At 40.3% G+C, this 16,003-nt stretch overlaps 2 protein-coding genes across 9 annotated transcripts in view; one reads left to right on the top strand and one right to left on the bottom strand.

Annotated features, from left to right (window-relative positions):
- Window positions 1–447: 447 nt before the first annotated feature.
- LOC124874979 (monocarboxylate transporter 7-like) lies at window positions 448–11,594 on the bottom strand. 4 transcript variants are annotated; one of them, XM_047376695.1, is made up of 6 exons: window positions 11,430–11,594; window positions 7,911–8,151; window positions 7,691–7,834; window positions 7,485–7,613; window positions 5,211–6,149; window positions 448–1,194 (listed from the first exon to the last, which is right to left on the bottom strand). In XM_047376695.1, the coding sequence occupies exons 1-6, from the start codon at window positions 11,592–11,594 to the stop codon at window positions 884–886; spliced, it is 1,929 nt and encodes a 642-aa protein (XP_047232651.1). In that variant the 3' UTR covers window positions 448–883. The 4 variants fall into 4 exon arrangements, with proteins under 4 accessions (XP_047232651.1, XP_047232653.1, XP_047232654.1 ...); XM_047376697.1 differs by lacking the exon at window positions 11,430–11,594 and adding an exon at window positions 9,472–9,595; XM_047376698.1 differs by lacking the exon at window positions 11,430–11,594 and adding an exon at window positions 9,456–9,573.
- LOC124874981 (arylsulfatase G-like) overlaps window positions 9,571–16,003 on the top strand; it is a 25,853-nt gene continuing 19,420 nt past the window's right edge. The window contains exons 1-3 of one of the 5 annotated variants that reach the window (XM_047376700.1): window positions 9,571–9,709; window positions 14,150–14,386; window positions 14,491–14,726. In XM_047376700.1, coding sequence (XP_047232656.1) covers window positions 14,163–14,386; window positions 14,491–14,726 — 460 coding nt within the window. In that variant the 5' untranslated portion in view covers window positions 9,571–9,709; window positions 14,150–14,162. Of the gene's footprint in view, window positions 9,710–11,149; window positions 11,432–11,580; window positions 11,716–14,149; window positions 14,387–14,490; window positions 14,727–16,003 lie in introns of those variants that run through there. The other 4 variants (XM_047376704.1, XM_047376703.1, XM_047376699.1 and 1 more) reach the window with 4 other exon arrangements.

Genomic DNA, 16,003 nt, shown 5'->3' with positions numbered 1-16,003 from the left:
ATAATCTAGACCATATTCCTAAAATACATCACTGAGAGAAACCTGTTGAACAATTCCTCATATGAACCTTTGTGACTGTGTTTGTAACAGTTGATTTAGAAAAGGCTTGAATGATGGGCTCAACCTGAAGCCGACTTCATTTCCAGCATGGTGCTTTTTCTACTGTAAACATTCCCGTTATTTGTCCAGTAACTGATGCCTCTATTCTGTAGAAAAGGCATTTTAATGGCATATTATTCACCAATTTCATTTTTAAAACGTGAAAAGTTTTCACATTTTAATTTGAGTCTGAAAAATACATGACAGTCTGACCTGTTTATTCTCAGTTTAACATTAACGTGTGTTTGGTATGGATGGATGGGTTTACATGACCATGCAAAATCTTAACTGAATGATGTGATGAATATGTGAGCCTTTGCTTCATGAAACAAAAATAAAACTAATATATAAATGAGAAGTTCAACACAGGTCATTGCTTTATTGTGATACAACACAGTTTGATTACAAAAAGACAATTTTCGACATACCTTTGATTAAAAAAATATCAGTTTGTTAAGAATTTGATTAAAAAAATATTTACTAGTTACTGTCCCCTGAGGTTTGTGATTTTCTTTCTAAAGCAAGTGCAATAGAATCGTTTGTTTGCAGCTCTGTGTTACACTCATGTCATTGTTCATTCACACTACACTATAACTTACACAGATAAAAGATAAAAACATAAATTTTCATATTTGCCATAAGAATACTGCATGGTACATCACGTTTAAGGCACAACTCCATATTTTGATCTAACACTTTAGTATGACTCCCCTCACTGAACTGTTGGTCCTTGTCTTTACTGCATCCATGGCTTTTCACCTGATACATTTACGGATTTGTTATTTCATTTGTGCATTTCCAGCTCAATGAGTTCTAATCTCCTTGACTTCTCTAGTGGCTCCTCCCTGACTGATGTCCTGCCTATCTTCTGTCTCTGAGCAGTCCTGTGCATTGTCCGGTCCAGCTCTCCGCTCTCTTCCTTGTAGCCAGGGTTCCTTTCATGTTTAACTGCAGAGGGTTGCAGGTTTCTCCTCCTGCAGGGTAGTCCTTTTTTAGCAGGTCTAACCAAACCCAGGAATACAGCACCCAGTCCCATGCCCACCGCACAGGAGTAGAACGCTGCTCCATAGTTCTGAGTTACATCCACCAGCATACCTGTAGGCAGACGAAATGGGCACGATGAAACAAGTTTAGTAAACTATGAAGCTACCATGTGATGGCATGATATTATTTATTCCTCTGCTGGGGCTGGGGTATGCTTGTTTTCCATGCTGAGAGAAATGAAAGAAAGAGGAGCTTCATGTGTCTAAACAAACTCTAAACAATTGCATTTCTAAGCATCAGAGAGGTTTTCATAGCACAATCCATAAAACAAGGCATGAGCATGATACAGAAAATGTTTCCGCAAGGAATAAACAGATCGGAGGTGTATACAGGTCCTTCTCAAAATATTAGCATATTGTGATAAAGTTAATTATTTTCCATAATGTCATGATGAAAATTTAACATTCATATATTTTAGATTCATTGCACACTAACTGAAATATTTCAGGTCTTTTATTGTCTTAATACGGATGATTTTGGCATACAGCTCATGAAAACCCAAAATTTCTATCTCACAAAATTAGCATATCATTAAAAGGGTCTCTAAATGAGCTATGAACCTAATCATCTGAATCAACGAGTTAACTCTAAACACCTGCAAAAGATTCCCGAGGCCTTTAAAACTCCCAGCCTGGTTCATCACTCAAAACCCCAATCATGGGTAAGACTGCTGACCTGACTGCTGTCCAGAAGGCCACTATTGACACCCTCAAGCAAGAGGGTAAGACACAGAAAGACATTTCTGAACGAATAGGCTGTTCCCAGAGTGCTGTATCAAGGCACCTCAGTGGGAAGTATGTGGGAAGGAAAAAGTGTGGCAGAAAACGTTGCACAACGAGAAGAGGTGACCGGACCCTGAGGAAGATTGTGGAGAAGGACCGATTCCAGACCTTGGGGGACCTGCGGAAGCAGTGGACTGAGTCTGGAGTAGAAACATCCAGAGCCACCGTGCACAGGCGTGTGCAGGAAATGGGCTACAGGTGCCGCATTCCCCAGGTCAAGCTACTTTTGAACCAGAAACAGCGGCAGAAGGGCCTGACCTGGGCTACAGAGAAGCAGCACTGGACTGTTGCTCAGTGGTCCAAAGTACTTTATTCGGATGAAAGCAAATTCTGCATGTCATTCGGAAATCAAGGTGCCAGAGTCTGGAGGAAGACTGGGGAGAAGGAAATGCCAAAATGCCAGAAGTCCAGTGTCAAGTACCCACAGTCAGTGATGGTCTGGGGTGCCGTGTCAGCTGCTGGTGTTGGTCCACTGTGTTTTATCAAGGGCAGGGTCAATGCAGCTAGCTATCAGGAGATTTTGGAGCACTTCATGCTTCCATCTGCTGAAAAGCTTTATGGAGATGAAGATTTCATTTTTCAGCACGACCTGGCACCTGCTCACAGTGCCAAAACCACTGGTAAATGGTTTACTGACCATGGTATCACTGTGCTCAATTGGCCTGCCAACTCTCCTGACCTGAACCCCATAGAGAATCTGTGGGATATTGTGAAGAGAACGTTGAGAGACTCAAGACCCAACACTCTGGATGAGCTAAAGGACCGCTATCGAAGCATCCTGGGCCTCCATAAGACCTCAGCAGTGCCACAGGCTGATTGCCTCCATGCCACGCCGCATTGAAGCAGTCATTTCTGCCAAAGGATTCCCGACCAAGTATTGAGTGCATAACTGTACATGATTATTTGAAGGTTGACGTTTTTTGTATTAAAAACACTTTTCTTTTATTGGTCGGATGAAATATGCTAATTTTGTGAGATAGGAATTTTGGGTTTTCATGAGCTGTATGCCAAAATCATCCGTATTAAGACGATAAAAGACCTGAAATATTTCAGTTAGTGTGCAATGAATCTAAAATATATGAATGTTAAATTTTCATCATGACATTATGGAAAATAATGAACTTTATCACAATATGCTAATATTTTGAGAAGGACCTGTATATGGAGCGTGAAGAAAGGAGCCAGATTAGCTTGGAGCAGATGAACCGAATTAAGTTAATTAACAGACAGGAGAGAACAAAACATGACTGGAACAAAACAGAGACTCTTGAATACAAATACAAACTAATAGAAACCAGAAAAACATGAAACTAAAGCATAACCAGATCCAAAAACCAAACTTGACAAAACATGAACAAGACAAAAACTAAAACATGACCAGAAAAATAACAGAAACATGATTCAAAACTTCAACTGTGAAGTAAGACCAACAAAACCCCCAAAACACCCACAAATCATAACAGAGCAGGCATCTTTTAAATTTTGATGACAAAATCGAGGTAATTTTGTCTGGGCATAGGCACAATGAAAGTCTGACCTCTAGGTTCCTTTATTCCCTTTCTTCATTTATTAGTTAAGTTCCTGTGTATGACCATTGACAGGGATTTAAATTTGATAAACAGGTTTCTTCAGTCATTAAGTCAAGCTTTAAGAAGTTCAGGCTCTTAGCCAGTGTCAAAGGCTTTATTCCTCACAAGCATGTGGAAAAGCTGAAACACTGTCTATGCATCCTACTGGAAAGCGCAAACCTTGACCATCCAAACATTCTTCACTTCGCTGGTGGAAGACAAGTTTGGTTTTAAAATGTCGTTGCTTGTTTTTAATCTCTGAATGATCGGGTACATCAGTTTCTGAACTGACAGTACGCTTGGGTCTGCTAATCAGCTTTTGAAGGAAGTTCCTAAAACTAAGCTGTCATCCTCGCTTGTTTAGCACTGTGGTCAACTTTTGTTGATTTAAAAGTTCTATAAATAGACATTGAGTTGAGTTGCTTCATTCACCTCATTTTGTAATATGACAAAGCTATCATTAGTTTTCGTGATACTGAAATCACTCAGCAACTGCAATCACACCTAGGAGTGTTGTTAGAAAACAACCTAGTAGTTCTTACATGAGGTGTGTTTACTAAATGAAAAAAGTTAGGATTTTTTGGTTTTCCAATCGGCCATTCCCTGGTTAGAACCAGTCAAGCTCCAAATTGTCAATTTTCAATCACCAGCAAATTAATTGGTGCAACTTAGCTTTTTAGGGCCTGCTGGTCCTTGTATACTCAAAGGAAAAGCTGCGTCTGCATTCGTGGCATAAAGCCCAGCTTGTCTCTGTCTGGGTTGGACTCAATCTGAGTCGCTGATACTGTTTGTGGTGCTCATAAGCAGGAATTTATAGCTGAGGAGAAGAGGATGGGAACCTTTGCTTTTGTTTTTATTCCAATGATGGGGTTCTGTTGGTATCTTTAAATGAGTGTGACCTTCAGTGTGCATTGAAGAAGTTCACAACAGAGCATGAAGTGGCTGAGATAAAAGACAGTTCCTCTAAGTGTGAGGACATTGTTCTGACTAGACACCCTTGGCCTCCTCCTTTATATAGTTAATGTATTTTGGCTTCTTGTTCACAGGTGAAGGTGGAATAAAGCCCGAGATATATACTGAGGGACCAGTGCCATGTCTGGAGTTATGTATGTCTTGCTCTTGTCTCTGAGCTCAGGTGTAACTCTTGATTTACCTCAGCCTACAAACCGACAGGAGATCTGTCATCTAGAGAGGATTTCTTTTGGTTGCCTCCCTTAGAGATTTTTGAGCCCATCCTACTGGGAGGAGACCATATGGCGGAGCCTGAACTTGCTGAATTGGCTTTATAATCTTTCTGGCCTGAGAACACCGTTTTGGATTCCTTAGAATAAACTGGAGAGGATCATTAGGAAGAGGAACTAGGTCCAGGATACTCTCCTGGGCCTATTAGCCAGGTACTAGATAAGTGGAAGAGGATGGACGGACTGCAGGACAAGGTTTTGAAGCACTAAGGTTTTTAGAAGCAATTTTCACCCGAAATTACAGACCTGAAATAAATGAAGTATAGCTCCACTGTTATAAGGTCTACATGCAAACTTGTGGTACCTGTGTAAAGGTAAGACATAAAAAACCGGTGGGCGGGTTGGTCGGGCTTAACAGGTTAAGAGTTGGATTTTTATCTTATGGGATTTTTAAGGACAAGAGAGATAAAACATGGCAGCTATTAGAAAATCAGTTATAACGTTGCTATGTTAACCTATAAAAAGATCTTTCCTACCTCCAAGTGGTGGTCCACCCAGTCCAGCAAAGCTCTGAATGAACACATAGACACCAGCAGCTGAAGACATCCTCTCCACGCCCACCACCTCTTCCTCGGCCAGCATGGGGATGTGAGTGCATGCCAGGGTTCCCATGAAGAACCCGTACAGACCACAACACACAGCCAGACCGTAAAACTCTCTTACCAAAGTAAATCCCACCAAATCGACAGTCATCATGATCACGCACATCAGGAGCACCAGAAGCTTTCTTGTCCTGAACACCTCCCGGGACAGGACCCATCCGATGGAGAATCGTCCCAAGATTTCAGCCACAGCAATGATGGAGAGCATGTAGGTGGCTTGTTCTCGCTCCACGCCGCGGTTTACACTCAGTTCAATGATGTAGAGCGGAGGGGCGAAGAAGCCCAGAGTGGCAAACAGTCCAAACAGAGAGTAGAGGATGAAGCTGCACTCTCTGAGGATGGAGAAGTCTAGGAGTATAGAGTTTGCTGCAGATAACTTTTTATCACCTTCTTCCTTGTCTACTGATTTCTCCTCATCTTTGTTTTGTTTTTCTTTTTCTGGTTCTTTATCTTTTTCCAAAAAGTTTGGACCTGTCTCTAAGTTTGCTTCTTTGTGCAGTAACATATTGTGCTCTGGTGTGCTGCTGTCTTTAAGTGACTGGACACCTGAGTCACCGGTGCTCACATACCCTCTGCTTAGCTCACTGTTCTTCACCTCAAGGTTCTCAAGAACCAAACAGTCTGCATTCTCTTGTGTCTTGAGTGCTTCCAGCTCCTTTGGGGAAAACGGGTCCATCTCTGTACTTTGCGTCGCTCTGGGCTTAATAATAATTGGCCGAAGCAATGCACCACAGATGATGATGATACTTTGCAGAGCTCCAATCACTGCCATGGTGTGGCGCCAGCCAATTTTGTCTCTTAAAACAGAAAAGGCTGAAAGGCAGAGATAATGACGTGTGATTGGTCAGCTTCTTTTAAATTGCCATTGAGTGCACTGCTTTACCACATTTTGTGGTATTACAACCACTGTGTATTTTATTACTAACAATTAAGGAAGTGGAACGAAAAGGAGACACGGTTTAAATTTCTTCACCAGATTTGTATACAGCTCCTTTACTCTGATACCTGTACATAAACTTTAACCAGCTGCCTCCAGAAGTCACCTAATTAGTACATACTCCACCTGTGTATTTTTTAATCTAAGTATAACTGCAGCTGTTCAGTGGTCTACAAGGTTTGGTAGGGAACATCGGGAAGACCAAGGAAAACAGCAGACAAGTCAGAGATGAAGTTGTGGAGAACTGTAAAGCATTTGTGAGGTATCAAAACAATGTCCTCAGCTTTGAACCTCTGACTGAACACTGTCCAATCAATCATACAAAAATTAGCAAATGGCAAACCTTACATGACTGAACTAATGGTTCGGGCGAGGAGAGAATTAATCAGAGAAGCTGCAAAAAGGCCAATAGTTGCTGCAGCGATGGACCGCTCAGGTGTGAGACTGCTGATAGGATTAGTTTTACATTGCACAAATGGTCTTTATGGACATGTGGCAAGAAGAAAGCAGTTGTTAGTTGAAAAACCATGTGTGGTGCAAAACCAGCACTGAACCTCACCCTGAACACACCACCCCCACAGTGAACATGGTGGTGGCAGCATCATGCATTGGGATTTTCTCTGCAGCGAGGACAGGTAAACTGGTCAGAGGTGATGGTAAGATGGATGGAGCTAAATACAGAGGTGGAAGAAACCCTATTAGAGGTTGCAAGACTTGTGCAGAGGTCGCCCGTTCAGCAGGACAACACCTTTAACTATACAGCCAAAGCTACAATGGAAATGGTTAAGATCAAAGCATGTGTTAGAACCTGGAAGGACTTGAAAGCATTTCCCAACACATTTGACTGAGCTTGAGCTATTTCGCAAAGAAGTTAGGGAAATAAATATTTGTCTCAAGATGGGCAAAGCTGGTATAGACACCCTGAAAAACCTTCAGCTGTAATCACAGCAAAATGTGGTTCTAAAACATATGCACTCAGGTGGCTGACTCCAAATGACCTTTCTATTGTTTTTAATAAAACAAAAATGAAAATCATGTCTCATTTTCCATCCATTTTCATCTAATTATAAACAATTCTCTGGTTTTCTATACAAAATAATTCCCAATCAAACACATAAAAGATTTTGGCAATGGCTTGATATGTAAAAGGTTCAAAGGGTAAAAAAACTTTAGCAAGGCACTGTAGGTATTAAAGAAACTCTTGCTCTTACCTGGTGCTAAGGCAAACATTGCAAAGGACTCCCCAGTAGAAGCCAAAGCAATGACCAGTGAGCGCCGACGGCTGAAGTACTTTGAAAGGATGGTGACAGTGGGCAGGAAAGTCAGACAGTAGCCTAGACCTGCACCGTCGGACACAACGTCAAAGAATTACATCATCATTCAACATTTATTGGTGTAAAAGAAGTCAAATGAATACCTGCAACTAAGCCATAGGTGATGTATATCTGATTGAGTGAACTAGTAAAGCTGGTTGCAATGGTTCCAGTGGAAATAAGTAATCCTCCAATAATAACAACAAACTGGAAGCCAAAACGGTTAGTCATCACTGAGGAGAGAGGACCTGCAGATTGAATAGAAATCTTTGTTCACTGTAATTTTAATAAGACTTATAGACTAGGTTTGTTTTTTCTACCTACCATTGAAGGTCATAGTAAACACACAGATGGAAATGATCCACGAGACCCGACTGTTGGTCTCGCCAAACTCCTCCATCATGTCCTGGAGGAAGATCCCAAAGCTCTTGATGATACCATATGTGAAAGTCTCCACCAGGAAAAAGGCCACAGAGATCACCCACCCCCATCCTCCGTCAGGAGCCTCTGAGTACAGATTGGCCCCCAAGAACTGGGTTATCTTAGCTCCACACAGAGCCATGCCCTGCAAAAGAGGCGAAAGCTTTAGCATCTGCACAATGTCATGAATTAAGCTTAATAGACCCTTAACAGGTATTATATGAAAATATTACAAAATGAGATCCTGTGTTCAGATAGCCCAATAAAGGTTACATCTCAATAAATTAAAATTTCATCAGAAAGTTCATTTATTTTGATTATCTAATTCAAAAGCTTAAATTCATATTCATAGATTCATACTATGATACTGTATATTGTAACTGTCTAAGAAATTGAATTTTGAGTTTTAATTTGTTGCAAGCCATAATCATCAGAGTGGACAGAAATAAATCTATTTACACGTTCTAATTTATTGTGATGCACCAGTAAGCGAAGAGGAGTAGTGCTCCTGCATAGTTATTTTTACAAGCAATATATTTTTAATTTACTTTAAATAGTCTATCATCTGAACAAGCAGGGCTGTTTAATAACGGTCAGCTTCAGATAAACAACAATCAGAATGCAACAGCGAGTGAACACGTTTTTTGTTCTAGGTTTTTCTCACCAGAAACCAGCAAAGAACAACAAAAACAAGTGATATACATAAAACAAAATCATCAGCAAAGAAGCCTTTTTTCTCATATTCTGAAACCCTCCATGACATCACTGAACATAGATGGTCTCATATGAGATAAGACCAGTCAGTCATTTTCTACCACTTATTCCATAGTGGGTCACAGGGGAGCTGGTGCCTATCTCCAGCAGTCTACAGGCGAGAGGCAGGGTACACCCTGGACAGGTCACCAGTCCATCGCAGGGCAACACACAAACAACCATGCACACACTCATTCATACACCTAAGGGCAATTTAGAGTGCCCAATTAACCTAACAGGGATGTCTTTGCACTGTGGGAGGAAGCCAGAGTACCTGGTGAGAACATGCAGACTCCATGCAGAAAGACCCTAGGCTGGGAATTGAACCCAGGACCTTCTTGCTGCAAGGCAACAGTGCTACCAACTGCGCCACCGTGCAGCCCTTGAGATAAAATCATGTGATTTATTTATTCGAATGTTCATGTTCGTCTGCAGCCTGCTGGGTTTGTGGTGAAACAAACATCTGGGACAACAGCTTTGAGGTGTACAGAAGAATCAGGGCCTCCAACAGTCACTGACTAGATTAGGAGCTAAATAAGGAGTATACAAAATTGGTCATTTTGAGTTTATCTAACGGTCTGTTATTATTGTTTTTAATGATAAAACATAATTAAACTTTTCCAACCCTTTATGAGCACAAAATGTAAACATTGTGTCTGTTTTTAGGAATTGTTGAGAAAGAGAAAACCGAATTACCAAAACATGCACGGACCTTTGAACCGCGCTCCGCCTGCAATGTGGAGCCGAACCTCGGCCACCTGCCAGTACCAGTAATAAACCCGCAGTGAGTGCGCTTTGGATTAGAGTCCAAATCCTTGCTGGCGCTCGTGATTCGGTCGGATTCTGCAGAGGGGTCGAAATCTGACAAGTGAGTCAGTCTGGTTAAAACAGCTGCGAAGAAGAGTCAAAGGACGCCTGAAGCCCTCTGGTCTGCTCCTCAACACCGGCAGGTGAGACTGGACTCTTTCACAGAACCGTCAGTGCGTCTTTATTGTGCGCATCCTTCCCAACTATGTTTAATGTACAAACAGTGTCAGAGCGCAGCCCATAAAAATCAGGAGAAAAACAGTAGCTGAAGTTCAACCTCTTTCTGCATGTTGAACTAATTAATTATTAATGCACTTAGAGGGAAGCGGATAAAATCCAGATGTTAACAGCATTCCGTGTCTCACTGCATTCATAACATTAATTGGTACCTCGATTTTTTATTATTTTGTGACAGTAGTGGCCTTTAATTAACAGAATACAGACGGAAATGGGCAGACATGCAGCAAAGGTCTCAGGAATCGAACCGCGGACAGCTGGGTCAGGGACTCATGACCTCTGAATGCGGTTTCTAATCCTTTCCAATAACATTAAATATAGGAATAGACTTTGCATTCGTACTTTGCATGAGGATGAAACTGCTACCCTTCCATGAATTTATTAAACACTTAATGAAATGAGTTTTATTTTAATCAGATAAAAGACTCCTATGTTAAGGAATGAATCTACATCACAATGATGCAAACACGGTGTACATTTTTATATCACTTTATTTGGAAATTAAAAACCAAATAAGCTTATCTGAAAGGTATTCACAAATGCATTGAAGTTTTCCATATTTTATTACTTAAGAAACTTCAAGTTATTTTATTGGGATTTCATACCTGACACCAAGTAGCAAATATTTGTGAAGTGTAAGGCAAATGATTAAAATTTTTGGAAAATAAAAATATGAAAAAGAGTGGTGTGATTTCTTATTATTTACTACATACTTAAGACTGGGTGGAGATTCACCCTAAACATACAGCTAGAACAACAGTTTATATCAAAGCATAGCTCATGTGTTAAAATGGATCAGTCAAAGTCCAGACCTAAATGAAATTTGGAAATCTGAACTTGACAGCTGATGCGTTTCATCCAATGTGAGCTTGAGCAAAAAATAATAATAATAAGAAGAAGAAAAAGTACTTCGATGTGAAAATTGGACTTTCCTGCAAAAACCTACAGCATAATCGCAGCAGAAGGTGGTTCTACACAGATTTGACTCTGGGAACAAAAAACAAATTTATTCTTCAGATTTTTATTTGTTAGAAAAAGACTTTGAGTTGGTCCTCAAACTCAATAAAACAGATCGTGACGTTACAAAATGCGAAAAGGTTAAAGAGACATGGAAACTGTTGCAAGGAACTGTCGGTATTTGATCAACTTACGAAATAAACAGATCAAACACGACGATAATAGACAGAAACAATTAAAAGAATGGAAAAATGTCGGACTTTGAGATGTTTGGACATTTTTTTTTTTTTGTACCTCAACCAGAAACTTATGTTTCTATTAGATTTTTACGCTCAACTCACAAGACAGGAAATCATATTGTCTTTTTTCCTGTTCTTCTTCTTCTTATAATTGACCATATTTCACATTGATTTTGATGTAAACCACAAGACGCCAGATAATCTGAGTTTGAACCAATAGGAGGTGTAGACGTCGCGTTGTCCTCGTGCAGATGACGCAATGTCCTCGCTCCAGCGGCGGTTTGTTGTCGCGTGCTTGTTTATTATTGACAGCGCTTCCACACTGTTAGTATCTGTACGTTGCATTTTGAAGACATGCTCTCAGTGAGAGGAAGTAGTGTTTGAAAACCAACCAAAGAAGAAGACATGCCGGAGAAATGTTCTGTCTGACCTGTGAGTTGCTCCTTTCAGCCGTAATTAATCCCTCTTTCGTCAAAGTAACTTCAGCAGTTTTCACTGTCCTACTGTGTGAGAGCCACATGTTATCTCTGGCATTCCTCCACAGACACGCGTGAACCCCGAGTACAGGCGTGCTGTGTGTGTCACAGGCCCACATTCATCAAGAGGGGGGAGAAGGGTTGAAGGGATCTGGTTGCAGCCTGTTACGTGTGAAGTTACCGTCCAGAGAAGCAAAGACGCCTTTTTAAAACTAGTCCTGCTCTGACTGCTGCTTACAGGTTGTCAGGTCTTAACCTGTGGAAAGTTGTATTTAAATGCAGGTCTCTTCCAGGCTTTCCCGAATTTTGGAAGAACTGAAACATCTGTCATCTGAACACTATGTTCTTTTAGGTTAACAATCTGCATCCATCAGAGTCCAAAGATAGAATGAAGGATAAACCCCTGGCAGCAACAACAGCCGCCACTTCTTTGACAGCTTTGGAGGAAAAATTGACCTTTTTGCAGAAGTATTTTAATTAAGCCACATTGGAGTGGTTTCAAACGTTAACTGCCTGTTTTAAGTCCCATAACAGGATCTAAGTTAGATTGAAGTCTCGTCTTCAATTGGCACACTCTAAAATCATAATTTTGATGTTTTTAGCCCTCCAGAGGTGAACTTGCTGGTCAGCTTCAGATCATTGTCCTGCTGCATAACCTAAGTGAGTTTGAGCTTAAGGTCACAAATTGATGAACTGGAATTCTCCTTCAAGATTATCTGATAGAGAACCATCAATTACAGCAAGTGGTCCAAGTCCTGTTAGAGCAAAGCAGCCCCTGATCCTCACACCACCACCACTATGTTTGCCTGTTGGTATGATGTTCTTTTTCTGAAATACTGTTCAGGTTACCACAGTTATTGGTGATCATTAAGATGTTTTTTGGTAAATGTGTGACGGACCTTTGTGGTAAGCAGCGATTTTGGCCTTTAAACCGGTCTCTATCTTATTGTTGAATTCTGAACACTGGCCTTAACCAAAGCAGCTAAGCTCTGCTGATGCTGTTCTGGGTTCCTCTGTGACCTCATGGATGATCCGATGATGTTCTCTTGGGGTAATTTTGGTAGGCCAACCACTTCTGAGACAGTTCTCCACTGTTCAAATATTTCTCCATTTATGGAAAAGGGTCCTCTCTGTGGCTCGCTGGAGTCCCAAAGCTTCAGAAAAAGCCTGAACATTTTCCAGACTATTTGATATCAGTGACTGTGTTTTAATCAGTTTTTGAATTTCTTTAGATTGAGACATGATGTGTTGCTTTTTGAAATCGTTTAGCCTACTTCATGTTGTCAGACAGGCTCTGTTTGAGTGATTTGTTTTGGAACCAGAGACTTCAGGCCTGGCTGTAAATTAAATTCACCTCTCCAAAAATATGGTTAATCACAGTTAATTCATGATTTAATCGGGGGATGATTATTTTTTCATATAAGGCCTGTAATTAATGAAATCATCATTTACTCAGGTTATTGTTATTTACTCAGGTTACCTTTGTGTGACATTGACATTTCTATGATGATCTGAAATGTTAAAGTGTGACAAAAAGGCAAAAATAGAACAAATCTTTGAGGTTGTAAATACTTCCTCCCATGATTTTGTTCTGCTGTGTTCACTCCGAACCCTTCACTCAGGCATTCCTCCTCTATTAAACTTAAAAAACTGTTTTGTTTGATGCAACTTAACTCCTCAATTCCAGATTTTCACAGTAAAATATCAACTTGTTCTGAAACATCGTTTCATAAATAACCATAAATGCTCTATTTACCTCCGGTTTTAGATGTCGTGGTCCTTTTTGGCTGCACAAGACACAGGAAATGCACTTCTAGGTTGTCTCGAAGGAAAAATCAAGTTTATCAGGAAATACTGGAATGATGGGAAAGACAGATGGCTATGAGGTGTTGCGACAAATAGAACACTATTTTTTTTCCATTAAAACTTTCCCACAGTAGACAAAGTTACCTTTTGGATTGGACCCAGGGTAAGGGCAGTGGTTGACCTAATAATTTGATTAACTTTGTTTCCCCCTATATAAGATATTTAACAATCCGTGTTGCCAAAAACATCTTATATTATTTCATTTAAAAATATTGTATTATAACCTGACCCAGCTTCAAACTTCTCTACATCTTGGTCTTCATGATGATGTTTGTTCACTAATGTTCTCTAACAAACCTCTGAGGCATACAGTGAAGTTTGTGGTTGTAAATTCACAAAAAGGAAGAATTCTTCAAGTGACATAAATACTTTTGCAATTAACGTTTGAATGGAAACATGCAAAAACCTACTCAGCAAAGGTTTGATTGCTGTTCCACTGATAAACGAGGAGGTTGTAAATACATTTTAGCATCTAATTTCTTAGTAAAATGTAAAAAGAAAAAGAATCTTTAGAAATAAATATTCTTTATTAATACTCCTTTTTACTTTGTCTTTGCATCTTTTCAGAGACCACTGTCTTATTTTGTATCTTTTTGGTTGAATGAAAATAATATTCAATCTAAATCTTCCAGGGGTATGAACAGTTTTGATCTTAACTGTAAATAAAGCTTCAATAATTGCAAAACACACAAAAAGTCTGGGCCACCCTCACCTCATTGCTCCACCTCCGGGTGTAGCAGTTTAGTTTCACTGCATTGAAAAGTAAATATGATTCTCGCAATGCTGACTTATCGGTCACTTTTCACAGTTTTCAAATCAAGATGGCCCAGCATGCATCTCAGCTGCTCCCGTCTGTGATTTTGTTGCTTGGGCTGGTAATCTACACAGTGTCCCAAAGAGGAGCCGAAGAACAGTTCAAAACGAAGCCCAACTTCATCATCATACTGGCAGATGATATAGGCTGGGGAGACCTGGATGTTAACCAACCAGAGAAACAGACAAATAATACACCAAACCTCAACCAGATGGCCCAGCAGGGGCTCAGGTAAAACTGATCTTTTATTGGATGTGAGTCAGAATTCCATAACAAGTTATCAACATAATGAAAGTATAATGCACCTCAGATGTTATAAACTGTGTCTTTCCCAGATTAACAGACTTCCACTCTCCCGCTTCTACCTGTTCTCCATCTCGTGCTGCCATCCTTACAGGCCGTTATGGCCTCCGAAATGGAGTGACTCATAACTTTGCTGTGAACTCTGTGGCTGGCCTGCCTCTTTCTGAAGTCACTTTGCCCCAGCTGCTGCAGCAGGCTGGGTATTACACCGCCATTGTTGGGAAATGGCACCTCGGACACAACGGACCTTACGGTCCAAACAACAGAGGTAAGTCCAGGCTGTCGGCTGCTGCATTGTTCATTCTTTCCTCTGCCTAGCATTGCAGTTATTGGTCCTGGCTTTGTTGATTGGACCAGTACCACCTGTATACTCTTAGTAATGTCTCTGCTCACCTGGTTCATCTCCCTCAGATTGTTAGTATTTGTTAGCATTACTGGGATTGTATTGGTTGTATTAGAGAACAAGTAAACATCATGACAAACATGGGTTTTTAATTGTAATATTTTATGTCTATGTTGTAGCATCTACCCAGATTGGTAGATACTACAACAAAGGATAACTCCAACAGGGTCATGGGGTTACCAGGGTTCATTGTTCGACCAAACTGAGAGACCTGATGAAACCTGGAGAATAAGGCCAAGTTGGTTCTGAGAAAGTAAATGGCGTCCAACCAGCTTGAAAATACTTCCCATCATGTCCTATGATAGGGCTGTTTTCTAGCTCCAGACCTCCAGGCTTTCCTTCGTTAGGAATCATCTCATGATCTCTTCCAAACGTTTCCTCAGACTCCAAACAGCTATTTAGAATTCCAGATTATGCATGAAAACTTTGTGAGAGAGCATTTGCTAAGGTTGGATGTCTTATATATAAAGAGAATTTACTTTTCAGACAGAAGATTTTAAGGATTTCAGACTGATTATATTTTATTTAATGAGATGGAAATGACTTTATAATCCATACCGATACTACCCAGGAGACATTCATCTACAATGTCATTCACTTCACTGCCAGGTTACCAGCCCTTCAATAGGCATAGACCAGTTACCAGTATCAAGGTATACCAAGGTTTTAAATATTTACAGTCTAATCCACCTGTTGCTGTGCCTTCCTGGTCAGCTGGCTGAAAAGTAGCTGCTACAGTTTCCCGCTGCTAACAATAAAAACAAAATGGGGCGTTGGAAATCAAAGAAGTACAATTTATCCCTCAGTACAGCTGATAAGATACCAACTATCAGTTCTACCCGAGCAGCTTGATTAATTAATTAAGTGTTGTCAGACTGACTCTGGACTTGGACGTTTTAAAGAGGAGAAGGTGTGATTTCTGACCTGTAAACTACAGTTAATTGTAGAAGTTTTACATTCTGTTTGTGCCTAGTCTATGTTTCACATCAAAATATTAATGAATAGATGTTAAAGATAGCAATTTTGGAAATGTAATAGAATCTTTGTGGAAAATGGTGGCATTTTGACTCAAGACTAAAATATTGTGAGAATCTCATATAGACCCATGCATACTCCTGATCCTGGTTAGGCTTGAGCAGGTA

The sequence above is a fragment of the Girardinichthys multiradiatus genome, chromosome 10, assembly GCF_021462225.1.
Source record: "Girardinichthys multiradiatus isolate DD_20200921_A chromosome 10, DD_fGirMul_XY1, whole genome shotgun sequence".
In the NCBI taxonomy this organism is placed as follows: domain Eukaryota; kingdom Metazoa; phylum Chordata; class Actinopteri; order Cyprinodontiformes; family Goodeidae; genus Girardinichthys; species Girardinichthys multiradiatus.
This window is presented reverse-complemented; position numbering and strand designations above follow the sequence as displayed.

What these genes read in the sequence shown, in the direction of transcription:
- LOC124874979 (XM_047376695.1), bottom strand. Translation starts at nt 11,594, where the DNA reads ATGTGGGCCTGTGACACACACAGCACGCCTGTACTCGGGGTTCACGCG. An exon ending in CACCTATGGCTTAGTTGCAG is followed by an intron (nt 7,614 to 7,690) that starts GTATTCATTTGA and finishes CCGACGGTGCAG; the next exon opens with GTCTAGGCTACTGTCTGACT. An exon ending in AATGTTTGCCTTAGCACCAG is followed by an intron (nt 6,150 to 7,484) that starts GTAAGAGCAAGA and finishes TCTGCCTTTCAG; the next exon opens with CCTTTTCTGTTTTAAGAGAC.